The sequence below is a fragment of the Mus pahari genome, chromosome 22 (assembly GCF_900095145.1).
Source record: "Mus pahari chromosome 22, PAHARI_EIJ_v1.1, whole genome shotgun sequence".
Lineage (NCBI taxonomy): Eukaryota > Metazoa > Chordata > Mammalia > Rodentia > Muridae > Mus > Mus pahari.
The window spans coordinates 4,009,539-4,028,050 of NC_034611.1; the positions used below are offsets into that span (position 1 = coordinate 4,009,539).

The 18,512-nt window shown below is 40.7% G+C and overlaps 1 protein-coding gene across 5 annotated transcripts in view; it reads right to left on the reverse strand.

Moving 5' to 3' along the window:
- Xkr9 (XK related 9) overlaps positions 1-18,512 on the reverse strand; it is a 41,804-nt gene that overhangs the window by 9,698 nt on the left and 13,594 nt on the right. For all 5 annotated transcript variants that reach the window (XM_029533379.1, XM_029533382.1, XM_029533381.1 and 2 more), the window contains one exon: positions 11,872-12,092. In XM_029533379.1, coding sequence (XP_029389239.1) covers positions 11,872-12,092 — 221 coding nt within the window. The remainder of the gene's footprint in view (positions 1-11,871; positions 12,093-18,512) is intronic.

Consider the following 18,512-nt stretch of genomic DNA (forward strand, 5'->3'; position numbering starts at 1 on the left):
GAATCAGATAAACCATCCAAATAGTCCTATAACCCCTATAGAAGTAGAAGCAATCATTAAAAGTTTTCCAACCAAGAAAAGGCCAGGACCAGATGGGTTTAGTGGAGAATTCTAACAGACCTTCAAAGAAGACCTAATACCAATACTCTTCAAACTATTCAAAAAATAGAAATAGAAGGAACACTACCCAATTCTATGAAGCCACAGTTACACTGATACCAAACCTCACAAAGATCCAACAAAGAAAGAGAATTTCAGACCAATTTCCCTTATTAATATCGATGCAAAAATACTCAATAAAATTCTCACAAACTGAATCCAAGAACATATCAAAACGATCATTCACCACAATCAAGTAGGCTTCATCTCAAGGATGCAGTGATGGTTCAATTTACAGAAATCCATCATCGTAATCCACCACATAAACAAACTCAAAGAAAAAAAAACACATGATCATTTCATTAGATGCTGAAAAAGCATTTGACAAAATTCAACACCCTTTCATGTTAAAAGTCTTGGAAAGATCAGGAATTCAAGGCCCATACCTAAACATAGCAAAAGCAATATGCAGCAAACAGTAGCCAATATCAAAATAAATGGAGAGAAACGTGAAGCAATCCCCCTATAATCAAGGACTAGACAAGGCTTCCTTCTCTCTCCCTGTCTAATCAATATAGTACTTGAAGTTCTAGCTAGAGCAATTAGACATCAAAAGGAGGTCAAAGGGATCCAAATTGGAAAGGAAGAAGTCAAAATATCATGCAGATGATATGATAGTATTCATAAGTGACCCCTAAAATTCCACCAGAGAACTTCTACAGCTGATAAACAACTTCAGCAAAGTGGCCAGATATAAAATTAACTCAAATTGGTAGTCTTTCTCTACTCAAAGGATAAATAGGCTGAGAAAGAAATTAGGGAAAGGACACCCTTCACAATAGTCACAAATAATATAAAATATGTTAGTATGACTCTAACAAAACAAGTGAAACATCTGTATGACAAGAACTTAAAGTCTCTGAAGAAAGAAATCAAAGACCTCAGAAGAGGGAAAGATCTCCCATGCTCGTGGATTGGGAGGACTTATATAGTAAAAATGGCCATCTTGCCAAAAGCAATCTAAAGATTCACTAAATTCATCAAAATTCCAACTCAATCCTTCATAGAGTTAAAAAGAGCAATTCTCAAATTCATTTGGAAAATCAAAAATCCCAGCATAGCGAAAACTATTTCAACAATAAAAGTTCTTCTGGGGAAATAACTGTTCCTGACCACAAGCTGTATTACAGAGCAATTGTGATAAAAACTGCATGGTACTGGTACAGTGACAGGCAAGTAGATCAATGGAATAGAATTGAAGACCCAGAAATGAACCCACACAAATATGGTCACTTGATCTTTGACAAAGGAGATAAAACCATCCAGTGGGGGGAAAAAGACGGCATTTTCAACAAATGGTGTGGGTTCAACTGGTGGTCAACATATAGAAGAATATAAATTGATCCATTCTTATATCCCTGCACAAATCTCAAGTCCAAGTAGATCAAGGATCTCCATAAAACCAGAGACACTGAAACTTATAGAGGAGAAAATGGGGAAGAGCCTCAAACACATGGGCACGGGGGAAAGTTTCTTCACAGAACAGCAATGGCCTGTGCTCTAAGATCAAGAATATACAAATGGGACCTCATAAAATGGCAAAGCTTCTGTAAGGAGAAGGACACTGTCAATAGGACAAAACGGCAACCAATAAATTGGGAAAAGATCTTTACAAATCTCACATCCGATAGAAGCCTATATCCAATATATACAAAGAACTCAAGAAGTTAGACTCCAGAGAACCAAATAACCCTATTTTTAAAGTGGGGAACAGAGCTAAACAAAGAATTCTCAACTGAGGAATACTGAATGGCTGAGAAGCACCTAAAGAAATGTTCAACATCCTTAGTTATCAGGGAAATGCAAATCAAAACAATCCTGAGATTCCACCTCACACCAGTCAGAATGACTAAGATAAAAAACTCAGGTGACAACAGATGCTGGTTAGGATATGGAGAAGGAAGAATACTCCTCCATTGCTGGTGGGATTACAAACTGGTACAGTCCCTCTGGAAATCAGTCTGGTGGTTCCTCAGAAAAATTGGACACAGTCCTACCTAAGGACCCAACTATACCACTCCTGGGCATGTGCCCAGAAGATTCTCCAACATGTAATGAGGACACACGCTCTACTATGTTCATAGCAGCCTTATTTATAATAGCCAGAAGTTGGAAACAACCCAGATGCCCCTCAACAGAGGAATGGATACAAAAGATGTGGTACATTTACACAATGGAGTACTACTCAGCTATTAAAAACAATGACTTCATGAAATTCTCAGGCAAATGGACAGAACTTGAAAATATCATCCTGAATGAGGTAACTCAGTCACAAAAGAACATACATGGTATTTACTTACTGATAAGTGGATATTAGCCCAATGTTCAGAATACCCAAGATTCAATTTGCAGACCATATGACACATAAGAAGAAGGAAGACTAAAATGTGGATGCTTCAGTGCTTCTTAGAAGGGAGAACGAAATCCTCACCGGAAGAAATATGGAGACAAAGTGTGGAGCAGAGACTGAAAGAAAGGCCGTCAGAGACTGCCCCACCTGGGGATCCATCCCATATACACTAGCCAAACCTGGATGCTATTGTGGATTCTGGGAAGTGCTCGCTTACAGGAGCCTGATATAGCTGTCTCCTGAGAGGCTCTACCATCGCCTGACAAATGCAGAGGCAGATGCTCACAGCCAACCATTGGAATGAGTGCGGGGGTCCCTGATGAAGGAGATGGAGAAAGGACTGAAGGAGCTGAGGGGGGTTGCAGTCCCATGGAGAGAGCAACATTGTCAACAGGCCAGACCCCCTGGAGCTCACGGGGACTGGACCACCAACCAAAGAAGAAAATGGAGTGACCCATGGTGCTGGCCACATATGTGGCAGAGAATGGCCTTGTTGGAGAAGAGGCCCTTGGGCCTGAGGGTGTTCGATGCCCCAATGTAGGAGAATGTCAGGGCAGGAAGACAGAAGTGGGTAGATGGGGGAGCACCCTCATAGAGGCAGGGAGAGGGAGGATGGGATAGGGGGTTTCCAAAGGGGAGGCCTGGAAAGGAAAAAACATTTGAAATATAAATAAAGAAAATATCCAGTTTTAAAAAATATGTACATATAAGCAAAATCTGTAGCCTTTGTAAGAATGGGACATAGGACAAAAACTAAATGAACAATAAATTTGCCAGTAACAGTACAAGTGTCTAGTAGACAAAACAATCACTGAGATTGTCAAAATTGTAAAGCCTGCCAGCTAACTAATGCAGTGACTAACAAGAACCTCAATAATAGATTCAGAGGCACAAGGCCCAGAATCTAATGAGAGACAGACTTCACAGAGGTTATTCCAGAAAAATTTAGATATAAATATTTACTGACGTTTATAGATACCATTTCAGGTTGGACTGAGTCTTTCCCCACTGAACATAAAACTACATCCACGGTGACAAAGAAGCTCTTAGAGGACATACTGCCAAGGTATAGACGTCCTCAAATGATAGGTCCAGATAATAGACCAGCTTTTGTGTCCCAAATAAGTCAGAGACTAGGCAAATATTCTAGAGATTGGTTGGGAACTTTATTGTACATATAGAGCCCAAAGTTCAGAACAGGTAGGAAACAATAAACAAAACCCTAAAAGAAACCTTAACTAAATTGACCTGAGAGACTGACAATGGCTGAATAACTGTCCTTCCCTTCACTCTTTACTGGGTATGAAACTCCCCTTACCAGATGGGACTCATCCCTTTTGAAATCATGTTCAGGATACCACACCACATTGTTCTTAACATACAGGCAGAGGTCATCGCTGAGTTTGAGTGCCAATTGCTAGATGATCTCAAAGGTGTCCAAGGAGCTCAGAAACATATTTGCCCTAAACTTCATATTCTCTATAAAACAGGTCCCCCTCCAGCCAGGGATCATTAGAGCCTCATTAAAAAGGTCTCTCCCATCACCGTGGAGGTTGACAGGATTACAACATAAAATCACAGACCCACTGACAGTTGAAAACAAGCCAGACCAGTGGGAGGAAACTCAGCCTCAAGATTTCCCCCTGATGGGGCCCCTACCTGAGCTCAGAGACACCACAAGAAGTGGACAATGACACCACCAGCCCAGTCCTTTCCAGTCACCAATACATCCAGGCCTGAGTTAACTGAGTCGTAAAGACATAGCCCTGTGACTGTTTTCATGAAGTTAGAATTATACAACCAGTCCCTTAAAACAAAGCCTAAAAACTTCGGGAAGCCCCATGGTTGGACCTTCCAGTTACCAGAGAAGAGGGGAAATGAAAGGCCAAACCTACTCCATCTTAAGACAGGCCCCATCTTAAAGAAAAGGAAAGGTGGGTGGGGGAAGTCTGAGAAGGACCTAAAGCAGAACTCACGTTACACCGGGTACCAAGAAGGACCTCACGGCTTGTCCTTGGCCAGGGTTACTGCCAGCTGCTTCCTAGCAACAGCTAATCAAAGATGAGTCTGATTGTCTCAGGTGAGCTTTCAGACCGTTTGTGACTGTATACATACAGCCGTGCTTCGGATCACCCACCTGTCGGCTTACAATGGACATTGAGTTAGATACTTGCCAAGATAGACTCACTGACTCCCAATCCCTCTAAAACCTTGCCCTGCTTAGGGTTCGAGGCTGCCCCACCTTCCCTTCCTGTTCTGCTCTGTCAGGGTTGGGTTGGAGGAGAGGCCAAGCCCGAGCTTGTAATAAAGAGACCCTAATGCTATAACATTGGAAATGGCTCCTTGGTGGTCTTTTGGGGTTCACAAACACTCCCTGACACAGCACCTCAGCTGCTTTTTAATAACTCTCTGTAGGTCTCTTTTCCAGGTTTTTATGCTCCGGTCCATGTATGTCCATCTATATGCATACGTGCAACCTTACAATGTAGAACCTGTGTAGGGGGGAGCACATGTTTGTCTAACTGAGTTTGGGTCATCTCATTTAATATCATACTTCCAAGATTCATCCACTTTCCTGCAAATTTCATAATTTCATTTTATGTATTAATAAGTAAAATTCCATAGGATGAATATACATACCACACTTTCATTAGCTACTCATCTGTGGATGAAAACCTAGTTTGGGTCAATTCCCTTCATAATAGAGTAATAATAAACATGGCAGTGTCAGTATCTCCCTGTTAGGATATGGAGTTCTTTGGGTATATGACTGTGGTATAACTGAGTTATATGATGTGTCTGTTTTTAATTTTCTTAGCTACCTCTATATTGATTTCTCCTAGGGTGTACCTCTTCTTACCATCTTCTCATCAGCATTGGTGATATCCACTTGACTTGGGAGAGATGAAATATCAAGTCATTTTAACTTAAATCTCCCTGATGGCTAAGAATATTGACTGCTTTCTAAGATACTTACTGGAAGTCAAACACAATGTCACATGCCTTTAAATGCAACTCTTAGGAGGCAGAGGCAAGCAGATCCATCCGAGGTCCTCCTGAGCTTATGTCTAAAGTGTATGGTGTCCTCAGCAATAGAGCACACAGAGCAAGTTCCAGGTCAGCCAGGACTACACAGAAAAACCTTGCCTCAAGCCAACCAAACAACAATAACAATAAGATACATAAAGGAAATCTGTGCTTGTTTAGTTGATAGCTGTTTGTCAATTCTATTAGCCCATTTGCTAACAGAAACTGAAAAATTGGTCTATAACTTTGGCAGCTCTTTGTAAATTCTGTATATTAGCCCTTTTTCTGAAGAATAGCAGTTAAAGATTTTTCTCCCAATCTATGGGCTGTGGACACTCTGTGGACAGTTTCTTTTGCTGTGTAGGTCTATGTGTTGGTTGGGAGCCAGTTCCTGTGCTGCCAAGTTCTGTTCAGAAAGTTCTTACCTTTGTCATTCCATTTCCCTCGAGCAGTTTCAACATTTCAGGTTTTATATTACTATCTTTGCTCCACATTGAATTGATCTTTTTGTACAAGGTAAAAGATAATGGATTTAATTTCATTCTTCTATGGGTGAATATGCAATTTTGTTGCACCATTTCTTATTATTAAAATTTTTATAAATTTACTTTTTAATAAAAATATATCATTTTCTGCTTTTCTTTCCTCCCTCCAACACCCCCATATATCCTGTGCCTTGTTCTCTTATAAAATCACTTTTTTCTTTAACCATTACTGTTACACACACACACACACACACACACACCTAAATGTATAAATACAACCTGTCCGTTTAGTGTTGCTTATATGTATAAGAATTCAGGACTGCCCATTTGGTGTTAGATAACCAAGTAGGGGGCGCATCCCTAGGAAAGACTATTGTTCCCAGTCTCAGAATTCCTTAGTCGCCTGTAGTTCTTCGCTATGGATGAACCCTTTGAGATTTCCCCCGTGTCTGTTGGTGTTACACTTCTTTAGGTTTTGTTTAGGCAGTCATATGGGTGAGGTATTGTGGGTAAAACTTTCCTGTCATTGATAAGAAACACATCTCACACTAGATTTCCTGGTGTTCAGAACAGTTGGTGGGCAGACCATTGTCAGAACCAAGTTCCCATCAGGAGAAAACATCTGGACATCAGCAGATGTGCCCAGGCCAGGCCCTGGTGTTGACTCCACTAAATCAGCATTGTTAACAAACAGGAGTTTGATGATTTGTTAATAATGATGATCTGTTCCATTCCCACGATCCTCAGAGACAAACAAGAGTTTGTCCCAAGCTTTCTTTTTCTGATTGTGGGGAAGTGTCTGTCACAGACGAAGTAAAAGTAAAAACAGCCCATAGCAAAACCCAAAATGCAAATGCAAGGCAAAAGCCGACTAAGATTTCCCTCAGGAACAGCCAGGAGATTCTGCATGAATATCTCCGCAGCACCTCAGGCCTTGCCCTAAGGAGGACCATCTGCATTACACTCACGCACCTTTCCCAGAAGAGATGGGGCCACCACCAGAGAAATATTAAAATGCTGTTAGGAATTACGATGTCTTAGTAATGTGGCAGTAGTCATCAAAGGTCCCTGAACTCGCTGGTCCTATATAGTTAATTAGGTAGAAACACATGATTCTCCTCCTGTTAAGCTAGCCTTAAGTTCAATTAAAGAGCTGTTGGTTACCACCATGATATCACGACTGCATCTCAGGATCTTGCCTGCCACCCTAGTTATTGTGGTTCATCGGTGTTACAGCTGGGTAGCATCATTGATTGCTTTTCTCACTTGGAAACTTTCATAACAAGTTCTAGTACTATGAAAGCTAATACTTGTGGGACTAGGGACCTTTCAAGTCGGATCCAGCCTAGGTCCTCCTGGTCTTTTGTCTAAAGTATGTGGTGTCTTCAGAAATAGAGCATTAACTTTTACCTCTGGGAGATAGCTAAGGACAACAGCAATACCTATATTGTTTGGGTAATCTCTTGATTCCCCCCGACCGACAACTGTAAAGGGGGCTTCTCGTGGCTGGTATTGGGGGTCTGGTTAGATAGCTATGGCTTTGGGGGAACACAGTTAGGCCAAGCCAATACCATTTCTTGGATAGACTTGTTTCCTAGTGCATGTTTAGACACCTTTGTTGAAAATTGGGCAGCCATAGCTCATTGGTTTATTTCCATATGCTCTATTCTGCTCCATTGGTCTAACCTGCCTGTTTTTATGGCAGTATAGGGCTGCCTTTATCACTACAGCTTTATAGTATAATTTGAGATCAGGTATTGTAATAACTCCAGCCATGTTCTTTCACTTTATTATTACACTGGATATTTGTTTTGTGGATTTCTGTAGATCTATGCAAATTCTTAAAATATTTTTACTAGCTATGTAAAATATGACACTGGAAGTTAGATAGAAATCACATTAATTCTGTAGATCACAGTCATTTTCACAATATTTTCTATTTCAAGCCAGGAACATGGAAAATCTCCTCCTCATTATCTAGTATCTTTTCTGTTGTTGGTGGGAGATTTTAGGTTGTTGTTGCTGTTGTTTTGTTTGTTTGTTGTTTTGTAGTCTCAAAGTATTCATTATAAAATTTTTTCCCTACCTTGATTGGGTTTATTCCTAGTACTATATTTCTTTGAGCTATTATAAATGAGATATTTTTCTATAATTCCTTTCTCTGAGAGTTTTTTGTTGTTGATATGAAGGGTACTGATTTTTGTCTTACAACTTTACTGAGAGTACTTTATTCAGTTTGCACCTTCTCTGGAGTCTATTAAGTATAGGACGATAGTCTGTAATGAAGGACATGTTGCCTTCTTCCTTTCATGTTTTTATCCCTTTATGTCTTTGTGATATCTTGTTTATCTAACAGGACTTTGAGTTCTCTACTGAATAAAAACAATGAGAGTAGAAATCACTTTCTTTAGAGGTAATGCACTTGGTTTTTATTATTATAATACTGGCTATAGGTTTATTGTAAATGGCCTTTCCTATTTTGAGGTTTGATCCATTCATTCCTAACCTCTTCAAGACTTTTACCATGAAGTCTAGAGGAATTTTAATCCAGCAACATGACTGCTCTGGCAAGAGGTCACATCCAAAGACCTTCTAGCCTGTGTTTGTAAAAGGAAGAAGACTTGTTTGAAAGTGACACCAATTGAGGGACAGACAAAGTGATGAATCAGAGAAAGGTTCGACAGAATGAGTCAGAGATAAGATTCACCCAGCTCTCAGGAAAGCAGACAAGAAAGAGAGGCAATTAAAGAGCAGTTCTAGGAGAGAGGTCAGTTCAATAGAGTGGACTTGAGTTCATTCATGCATTCATGCAGAGGCAGCTGAAGCCAAAGAATAAGACAAAGCCAGAAGATTAGAAAAAATTGCCAGAGTTAGTTTGAGGCCAAGCAGAGCAATTCAGTCAGAAGCTGAGAGAAGCCTGTTTGAATCAGTAATTTTGGGCCAGAACAGCTGAATTGAACCAGACAGTCAGAGTTCAGAAAAAGGATGGAAAGAGTGAGCTTACTCAGCAGTAAGCCTTTGAGATGACAACAACATCTAGTAAATAAAAGTTACTTTTACAAAAGAGACATGTTAAACTTTTTCAAATATTTTCTGCATCTCCCAACTTTAAGTTTATTTCTATAATACATCTATTAAACTGAATGCGTTAAACTAACGTAGTATCTCTGGAATAAAGCTCTTTTGGTCAAGGTTGTATGATTTTCTCAATGGTATAGCACAATGTTTTTATACTTTGAAAATTTTATGATTATCCAAAAACATTTAAGATGAAGAGAATCATTCAAAATTCCACTGTCAACAGCAGCCATACTTACCAGTTTGTCACACTTTCATCAAAACATGTTTCTTTCTTCTAATCATTTCTTTGTATCCTTAAGAATACATTGATCAACTCTACAAGTTCCCTCTCCCCACTATAGGGAGTTTCATCTAAGGTTCCCTTTGAGTCCTGAGAGTCTCTCACCTCCCAGGTCTCTGGTACATTCTAAAGGGTCCCCCCACCTCCTACCTCCCAAGGTTGTATGTTTTCATTCATTCTGCTGGCCCTGAGGGCTTCAGTACTATTCCCTCAAATATACCAATACCTGATCTTGTTCCCCCTTTCCCTCCCTGTCCCCTCTCCCGCCCACATGGGATTGAGGCATCCTCACTTGGGCCCTTTGGCTTGTTATAGAAATACAGAACATCAGGTGGAGGGAAAGGATTGCCATCCCACAGTCAAAAACTCTGACCCAAAATTGTTCCTGACTGAAAGAACTGCAGGGACAAAAATGGAAAAGATACTGAGGGGAAGGAGGTTCAGTGACGGGCCCAAATTGGGATCCAGCTTAAAAAGAGTCCCCAAGGCCTGACACTATTACTGAGGCTATGGAGTGCTCACAAAAAGGGACTTTTCATGACTGCCCTCTGAAAGACCCAACAAGAAGCAGAAAGAGTCAGATGTATATATTTACACCCAAACAATGGACAGAAATCAGGGACCCCCATGGTTGATATAGGGAAAAGCTTGAAGAAGCTGAGGAAGAGGGGCCCCATAGGAAGACCAGCAGTCTCAGCTAACCTAAACCCCCGAGATGTCTCAGACACACAGCCACCAACCAGGCAGCATATACCAGCTGATATGATGCACCCCCCGCAACACATATACAACAGAAGACTGCCCGGTCTGGCCTCAGTGAGAGAAGCCGCACCTAATCCTCCAGAAACTTGAGGCCCCAGGGAGTGGGGAGGTCTGGTGGGATGTGGGGTGGGGACACCCTTTTAGAAATGGGGGTTGCAGGGAGGGGGGGGAGAGAAGGTATGGGATGAGGAACAGAGAGTACACCAGGAGGAGGATAACGACTAGACTGAAAAAAAAAAGATTAAAGAATAAAAATAATATGCTAATGAAAAACCTTATAAAAATTAAGTGTGATCTCATAAATGCTTTTCTATGCATTAAATTTTCTTTTAGAAGACTCTGCTAAGAGCTATAAGTTTATGCTAAACATCTACAGGAACTTATTTACCAAGTTCTCTGTTGCTAGCACATTCTCTCTCTCTCTCTCTCTCTCTCTCTCTCTCTCTCTCTCTCTCTCTCNCTACAGGAACTTATTTACCAAGTTCTCTGTTGCTAGCACTCTCTCTCTCTCTCTCTCTCTCTCTCTCTCTCTCTCTCTCTCTCTCTCTCTCTCTCTCAAGTTAACGTTCTTCCAACTCTTCCTTTAAGAAAAGGAAACATGAATTTGGATAAGAGACCCATGTCCCTGTCCCTGTCCCTGTCCCTAACCCAAAAGCTCTCTCCAGTGAAAGCTTAGCTTCCTCCAAGAGAATGTCAGGGGTGAAACAAACTAAGTGCAGGGCACAGTGCCATCTTTGGAGGTTCCTTGTCTCATAATGTCATGCTGAGAATTTTTGTTTCTTTTTCTTTTGTTTTTTTTTTTTAATTTCTACTTTCTATTTGTTTGTTTGTTTATTTCCTACCCTATAGGTCTTTTGCACATATATTATGGCTTCTGGTTTTGTACTTTGATGATATCACTGAGTGTGAAAACTAATGGGTTCTGTGTCTACATCTGTTTTTTGCGCCCTTTCCTGGGACCTTTCCCTTCTATTTGTTTACTTTGTCCTATTCTGATTTGCTAGGAGTTATATTATATTATATTATATTATATTATAAGCTCTTAGATGCCTGCTCATTTTCTAAGGAGAGTCAAAGGAAGAGGACCCAGAGGGATGGAGGGTGGCAGTACTGGGAGGAGCAGAGGAAAAGAAAACTATTGAGGATATATTATAGGAAAAAATCTATTCTAATTTTTAAAAAGATCAATAAAAAACAGTAAGATAAGGCCAGAATCATAGCATAAAGATTCAAAGCTTGATTGAGGCATCATTTAATAGTAAGCTATTTTTAAACAACCTCAAATTAACATAAATAACAGACTGGCAAGTAAATGTGGTTTATCTCTCGTTTGTAACACAGTGTGTGTGAGAAGAAAAATAGGGAAAGCTTCCATACTGATTTGGACAGTTCTACAGGACATACAGCAGAGCAAAAAGCAAGCCAATTGCTACCCTTAAGGAAAAGAAATGAAAGAAAGCATAGCATATGCTTTTTCCAAGTTCTCTGAAGGACTGTCTAGTAACTGACAGCAGCCGTTCCCCTTTGGGGCAGACAAGGGAAGGAACATGAAGATCAGAGGGAGAGATTATATCTTTATACACATCTTAATATTTGAAACGTGTTGAATTTCACTTCAAAAAAAAAAACCTTAGGAATTAAAAAATCGAAAGCAGCCCTGGGGTTTACACAGTTATCATAAGATCTCGGTGGCGTACATCTAGCTTGGGGTATTAAGAAAGACTTACACTGACTTAAATTTGCCTGGCCACGCTCCAGAAAGGCAAAGAGCTGGAGAATGAGTTGCGGGCAGCCTTCCAGGTAGGTCTCGAACAGCCTGAGCATGCTCAAGTCGGTGGCCATGTCAATGGCTTCTTTGTGTGGATCTGTTCGCTCCTCCATAAAATTACTCTTCCTGTCGCTGTGTTTGAAAACCACATGGTAACCCATTCTCAAGGCAAACCAATACCTGTAAAGTAAACATATTTCTCTTCAGTCATATCCTTTTAGACAGTAAACTCATTTTAAATACTGTATAAAAATAAATTAAATATTTATGAGATATGTATGCTTCAAAACATGTATATGTTCAATGTTTAAATCACGTTAAACATGTCTATCACCTGAAATATTTATTAATTTATAGTGAAAATATACAAAATTCCTTCTAGATTTTTTAAATATACAGTAGATAACAATATTGTTGTCTATATGCATCTTAGCCCACTACAGACCTTAATAATTTTTCCCTTACTATTATTTAGCATCTACAGATCTACTCCCTGAACTTATACATTTTATGGTATATATTTACGTATATATTGAAGTAATATATAAATACAGAATTTTTGCACACATATTTTCCAGTACATTGCTTTATAATCACTTCAGAAACTTCACTAAGATTTCGACTTCATGAAATTTTAACGTCTGTGTGATATGTCTACTAAGAAAATATGATAATACTTCATTTTTACAATAATCATGAGATAGGAGCTGGTTTCATTTCACAGGTGGAAAGGCTAAGGCTCAAAGGGTAAAATGATTCACTGAGACTTTACAGAGAGAAGTGGACCAGCCTAAAGCCCAAACCCTGATTGTCTGTGTACCGGAAGCTATCCGGAAGCTATCTGCGGAGACTTCTGGCACTGCCTGGCAGGAAGGTTCTAGCGAATGGAAAGGGCAGGAGCAGGAAGAGGAAATGCCTCTGCCGCCTCCACTGCTGCTGCCCAGGCAGCCAGTGTTGCTGCAAGACACTGCACTGCTGGTGCAGAGCTGAGCCTAGCAGAGCCGAGCTGGTGGAGGCCTGCTAGCGAGCAGCAAGCAGACTGCAGGGAAGCTACTCATAGAGAAAGCTTTGGGAGAGCATTCTCTTCCCAGGCAGTGTTACAGCTCTGTGACAGGTGTTCTCGACGGCAGAGTAATTCGCACACAACTTTATTCCTTCTGCCTAGGATCTTATATACAAGTTTGGGGTGGGGTGGGTCTGACAGCAGGTGCTCCCGATTGGCTTGGCCTGAGATGCCTCATCTACATGAAGAGGGATTTATGGGTGCGTTCGCTATGTGACTGAAGGCCACAGTTTTCTCATAGGCACTGTGGCTATGTGACAGGTGCCTGAAGTCTGGAGCAGACAAAGTCCCTACCATCTCTTCTGGGCCTCCGGTGCTTCAAGCCCAACTCATCCTTACCAGGGTTCCTCTCACAGTCCACCGCACCACACCAGATTCTGATCTTTATCTATTGTATTCCAAAAGACAACTCTAATTGTGTTCATCAGCTTCTCTTAACTACAACTCAGAACATTTCCTTGCAGAATGTGAAGGCTCCAAGAAGAAATTCAGTCTTTCCTATTCAAATTAGTAAATCTCTAATATCAGCAAGGGTTCCCTAAGAATTTTTCATAATAGAAATATAAAAGGAAAACAAAACAAAAAAAACTCTCAAAGACTCTTAAAGAACCCTGCCAAGACCCTTCTTCTGAAAGAATTTTTAAATAAGTACTGGCTACAGCCTCCAGATAAATGTGATAATTTTAAACAAGTTGACTCTTACTTAGAAGCAATTTGAGGCTAATAGAAAGACAACCAAGACACTACTTCAGAACTTACCAGAACTCCTTATCTACCCTCAGTTTCTTCACACATATAATCTAGACATCTAGACAGGTGGTGGATGATAGATAGATAGATAGATAGATAGATAGATAGATAGATAGATAGATAGATATTTGCAGACCCTGTGAAAGTTCTTTCAAAAATTCCTGGATTCTAACATCAAATACATCCAGACTCTAAACACTTCATACCACTCTACCCCCAAGTTAATCAGGCGACACCTGACCCAGATTATCTCAGTAGCCCATAATTGTTCTTCCTGAGTCTATTCTTTGGGGCAGGAATGTGCCACAGCATATAAGTGGAGTTCAGAGAACAGCTTTGGGCAATGGGTTCTCTCCTTCCACCATATGTGTTCCAAGGATCAAGTTGTTATCTAGCTTGCAGCAACCACCTTTACCTTCTGTGGTGGTTTGACTAGGCTTGGCCCATGAGAAGCAGCACTATTAGGAAGTGTGACCTTGTTGGAGAAAGTGTGTCACTGTGGGTGGGATTTGAGACCCCTCTCCTAGCTCCCTGGAAGTCAGTTTCTTCTGACTGCCTTCAGATCTCAATTTCTCCTCTAGCACCATGTCTGCTGCCATGCTTCTCTCCATGATGATAATGAACTGAAACTGTAAGTTGGCCCCAATTCAATGTTTGGGTTTATAAAAGTTGCCTTGGTCATTGTGTCTTTTCACAGCAATGGAAACCCTAAAACAGCTTCTGAGCCATCCTTGTCCACCCCTGATTCTATTCATGCCCCTCACATAACCTCTACTCCCTTCACAATGAGATTGAACTCCTTAAATATAAGCCATACATTATTGCTCTAGCCAACATGCTCCGATGGTTTCCATCATATTTAAAATCCCAAATTCTTACCATATGTTCTAAGGTTTCCCATAACCTGCCTCCACACGAACTGCCACCACTTCCTTCTCATCGTCTGCCAATTCTGGTGTGCCTCCTTGCTACTCTTCACAGCTTACAGGACTAGGTCTTCACTACTAAGTCTACATGGAACTTTTCTAAACACACTATGTTAATAGTTGGCTCTTTAAATTTACTTAAGCTTCTACTTGACTTTCACACCTATAAATTAGATTCAGTTTGGGCTAGATGCCAAGGTAGAGAAAATGTCAACCACAAGGACAACTAATGGTCTCTATCCTCAACGACCTTATAACTCAACAGGTGTGCCCAGTCATTATACTACTAGCTGCAAAATAAGGCAGAAGGAATAAGCAATTATTAGAAATATAGAGACCACACTGTGAAAGTATAGTGTAGAAGAAAAATGAACACTGCCTGGGACTACTTTATAATTGAAAGCTTTACTTGGATCTGTTCTGGGTATCTAGCATAACAGGAAATGTCCAATTGCTATTCTGGAAGTGGTTTATAAACCAGTAGGTTAAATACTATTTAAAAACGGGAAAATTGCAGAAACATTATCAACTTCACATAGGGGGCCGAATTAGAACAGGCAGCAAAGACTGCGAGAGGAAGTAGATGCCAGTGTTATGAGTAGAAACTCAGCCTGGTGTAGTAGTGTGCACATAAGCCTAGACTGGGTGACTGTGAAGCCATATCTGTATCTATAGATAAACAGGTAGGTAGGTACAGGAGAGGGGGGGGGGCTGAGTGACCTGAACAGCACACGTACTTGTCCTTCCCTCTGCAGGCACCCACAGTCCAAAGAACACAGTACAGCTCAAGATCTGTTGGCGTCTTCCTGATGACAAGGCAGGGCAAGAGCTGACCAGAGTAGTTAGAAATTCAGGGAATTTCAGAAAAGGGGAAGGATCTTTCCTCAAGCCCTTGCCTGCTCCTCTGCCCTGCACGCATGGAATAAGACTTCAAGAAATAGGTAAGCTCAACTGAAGGAAATCCCAGGATCTCACCAGCGGATCTCATCAGAGATGAGCTCAGACTTAACCCTCACCAAATTAAAAGTGGCAGGCAAGTATCTGAGAAACCCTCCAAGTTCCAGAAAACGTCACAATATGGAAATATAAAGTGTATCTCAAAACTAAGAGATTTTGTCATGGAGGAGAGCAAAAAAGACTGTCTATGTAATCTTCAACCGACCTTCTGTAAAATATCAAGGAAATTTGCCTGTAATTTGGCTGTTGCTTTGAAAGAAACCAATGCCTTTACAGGATATCAGTCACCTTTTATTCCCAGAACAATGGGGGGAAAATTGCTTGACATACAGTCAACAAGGAAATGTGACTCAAAACAAAGAAGAAAAGCAGGTAAAAGAAATATATCAGCTAAAAGAAACACGGCAACATATAGCACTGATCCTGAGATTGGCAAAGACTAAAACTGTCAGGAGCCACACAAGAGGAACAGCAAATGGCTTTAGAACTCATGGATGCAGCCCACCAGTTAGCACAATTACTAGATTACTGTGGGCATGCGTCGTGGAGGCAGAGCCTGGAGGGCTATGGGTCCTGAGACTCCATGCTGTTGTACAGTTCTGCTCTGCTTCCTGCCTTCGTACCACCGCCCTCACAATCTATGAGTTGTATGGAAACTCTAAGGAGCTTACAATAATAGTGTTGGATCTTCTTCAAGCATTGCTGCTGGAGCAGGTTAGTGATTCAACCACCACCCGTGGAAAGAACTTAATGCTGTGGATCGTGCAGTGACCACCACCCTTAGAAAGCATTTGCAGGCGTAGATTGTTAGTAGTTAGGTTAAGTTGCTTTTGTCAGTGGCTCTGATGTACAAAATCTTAGAGAACAATTTAAAGCTCAGAAAGGCACACTCTTAAACTAGGGAGCTTTGAGGTCAGAGAGCAAGAACAATGGCAGCCCAAATAGCACCAACAGGCATGACTCTTTTGCTGACGCTGGACTAGGGATAAAGCTGTGATTAATTTCTTGTACCTGTTTTTGCCATCAGCTTCCTCATATGAGTTACTGAAAATTAGGATTTAAAGTAAAAATGACTGATTGTTTTTTATATAAAATTTTATAATTCTTTTAAGATTTTTCTAGGATTACTTTTTAAGATAAATAGTAAATAATTGATCCTTTCAGTAACCACAAACTGCAGCTTGCTGGTAAAGAGAGCCCGGCTGAGAAAACTGCCTTGTTTGCTTGCACTTTGTTAATCTATAACAAGTTGCTTAGTTAGAAATCTATGCTGGTTCTTGGGAATGATTTGGTTTTTCTCTTCACCTGCAATATGTAAAATGTTTTTCATGAAAAGGTATTGGAGAAGCAAACTGCTTTTTTATAATCATTCACTAAGAGAAAAATAGATTGTAATCACGTTGTGCTTTTATACTGCTTGAATGATTTTGGTGGGATCTACAAGCTGTGAGAGAAAAAAATAAAGTTGTTGGAGCGTGCTTACTGGAGCCTGCATCCACCAAATGCATGTGTGTGTGTGTGTGTGTGTGTGTGTGTGTGTGTGTGTGTGTGTAAAGGATTGGACCTTTGCTCCATCCACCCAATGAAATGAAAACTTCTGGTTTCTTTGGAAAGTCAGTTATGTCAAATAAAGTTTTGCTGGGGCATACATGTGAAAGGATGTTTCGCTAAAGCAAATACATGGAAGAATGTTTTGCTGAGCCAGGCGTGGTGGCCACACACCTTTAATCCCAGCACTCGGGAGGCAGAGGCAGGTGGATTTCTGAGATCGAGGCCAGCCTGGTTTACAAAGTGAGTTCCAGGACAACCAGAGTTATACAGAGAAAACTTGTCTCTAAAAACAAAAACAAAAAACAAAAAACAACAACAAAAAAGAATGTTTTGCTGAACAGACACGGGTGAAAGGATGTTTTGCTATAGCAGACATGTGAAAGGACAGGTGATGTTTGAAGGAATATAAATACGATGCCACAGACAGTGGGAGCTGCAGCCTTGGCTTGCATTGCTCCACCTCACTACTCTTTGCTGATGACATGCATGATTGGTTTGCTGAGCTTCACTGGGAGTGACTTGATAGAGAGAAACTTGCCAAAGAACTTCTCATGAGGTTCCTGCAGCTTCTTGCAGCTTCTGAGGACTCGGGCCAGTTGGCGAGCCTTTGAGTTTTGTCTGGAGTTGCTGACTCATGTGTGGTGCGTGGGGAGGGGACTGGTCTGCAGCTGCCAAGTTCATGCTTGGTGTTTGCTATTGGACTGGACTGAAAACAACAAATATTGGAATTGCCTCAAAGATATATTTCTACTGCCCCCATATCCTAATAACCTTTCTTTTCTGCTACCTCTGGTGTATGGTGGGCTAGAGGGTAGGTTGAACCTTTTTTAAAGTAGGTTGAGAAAAATATAAGCCAACAACCCAGTGTCTGAGTGTGTATGGATGGATGGTATGTCATCTGTAATTCCAGGCCCAAGAAACCCAACACCTTGTGCAGAGACCCAACACCAGCATTCAATCTATAACACTCATCTTTAGTTCAGTAATCTGTTTGGCTTTGGCTAAATTTGTGTTAATTCTGTCCATTGAATTTTGATTTTGTATGTTTTACTTGTATAAGAATTTAATGTTTATTCTAGTTTATATACCTTTTCTGTAATTTCCTACTTTCACCCATTATATCGTGCCTTTCATAGACTCCTTAGCAAAGTTCACTTTAGTGTTGAAGACCATGAACTGAGGTGGAGTGATTGATCACTCAGCAGACTTTCCTCCCTTGATTCACTGGGGCAGTCAAAATACTTCCTGACAGGCTGGCAAGAAACTTTTAAAGCTGGGTGAAAGACTTCTTGGACGATAGTGAAATGGGGAAATATCTCTCTCTCTCTCTCTCTCTCTCTCTCTCTCTCTCTC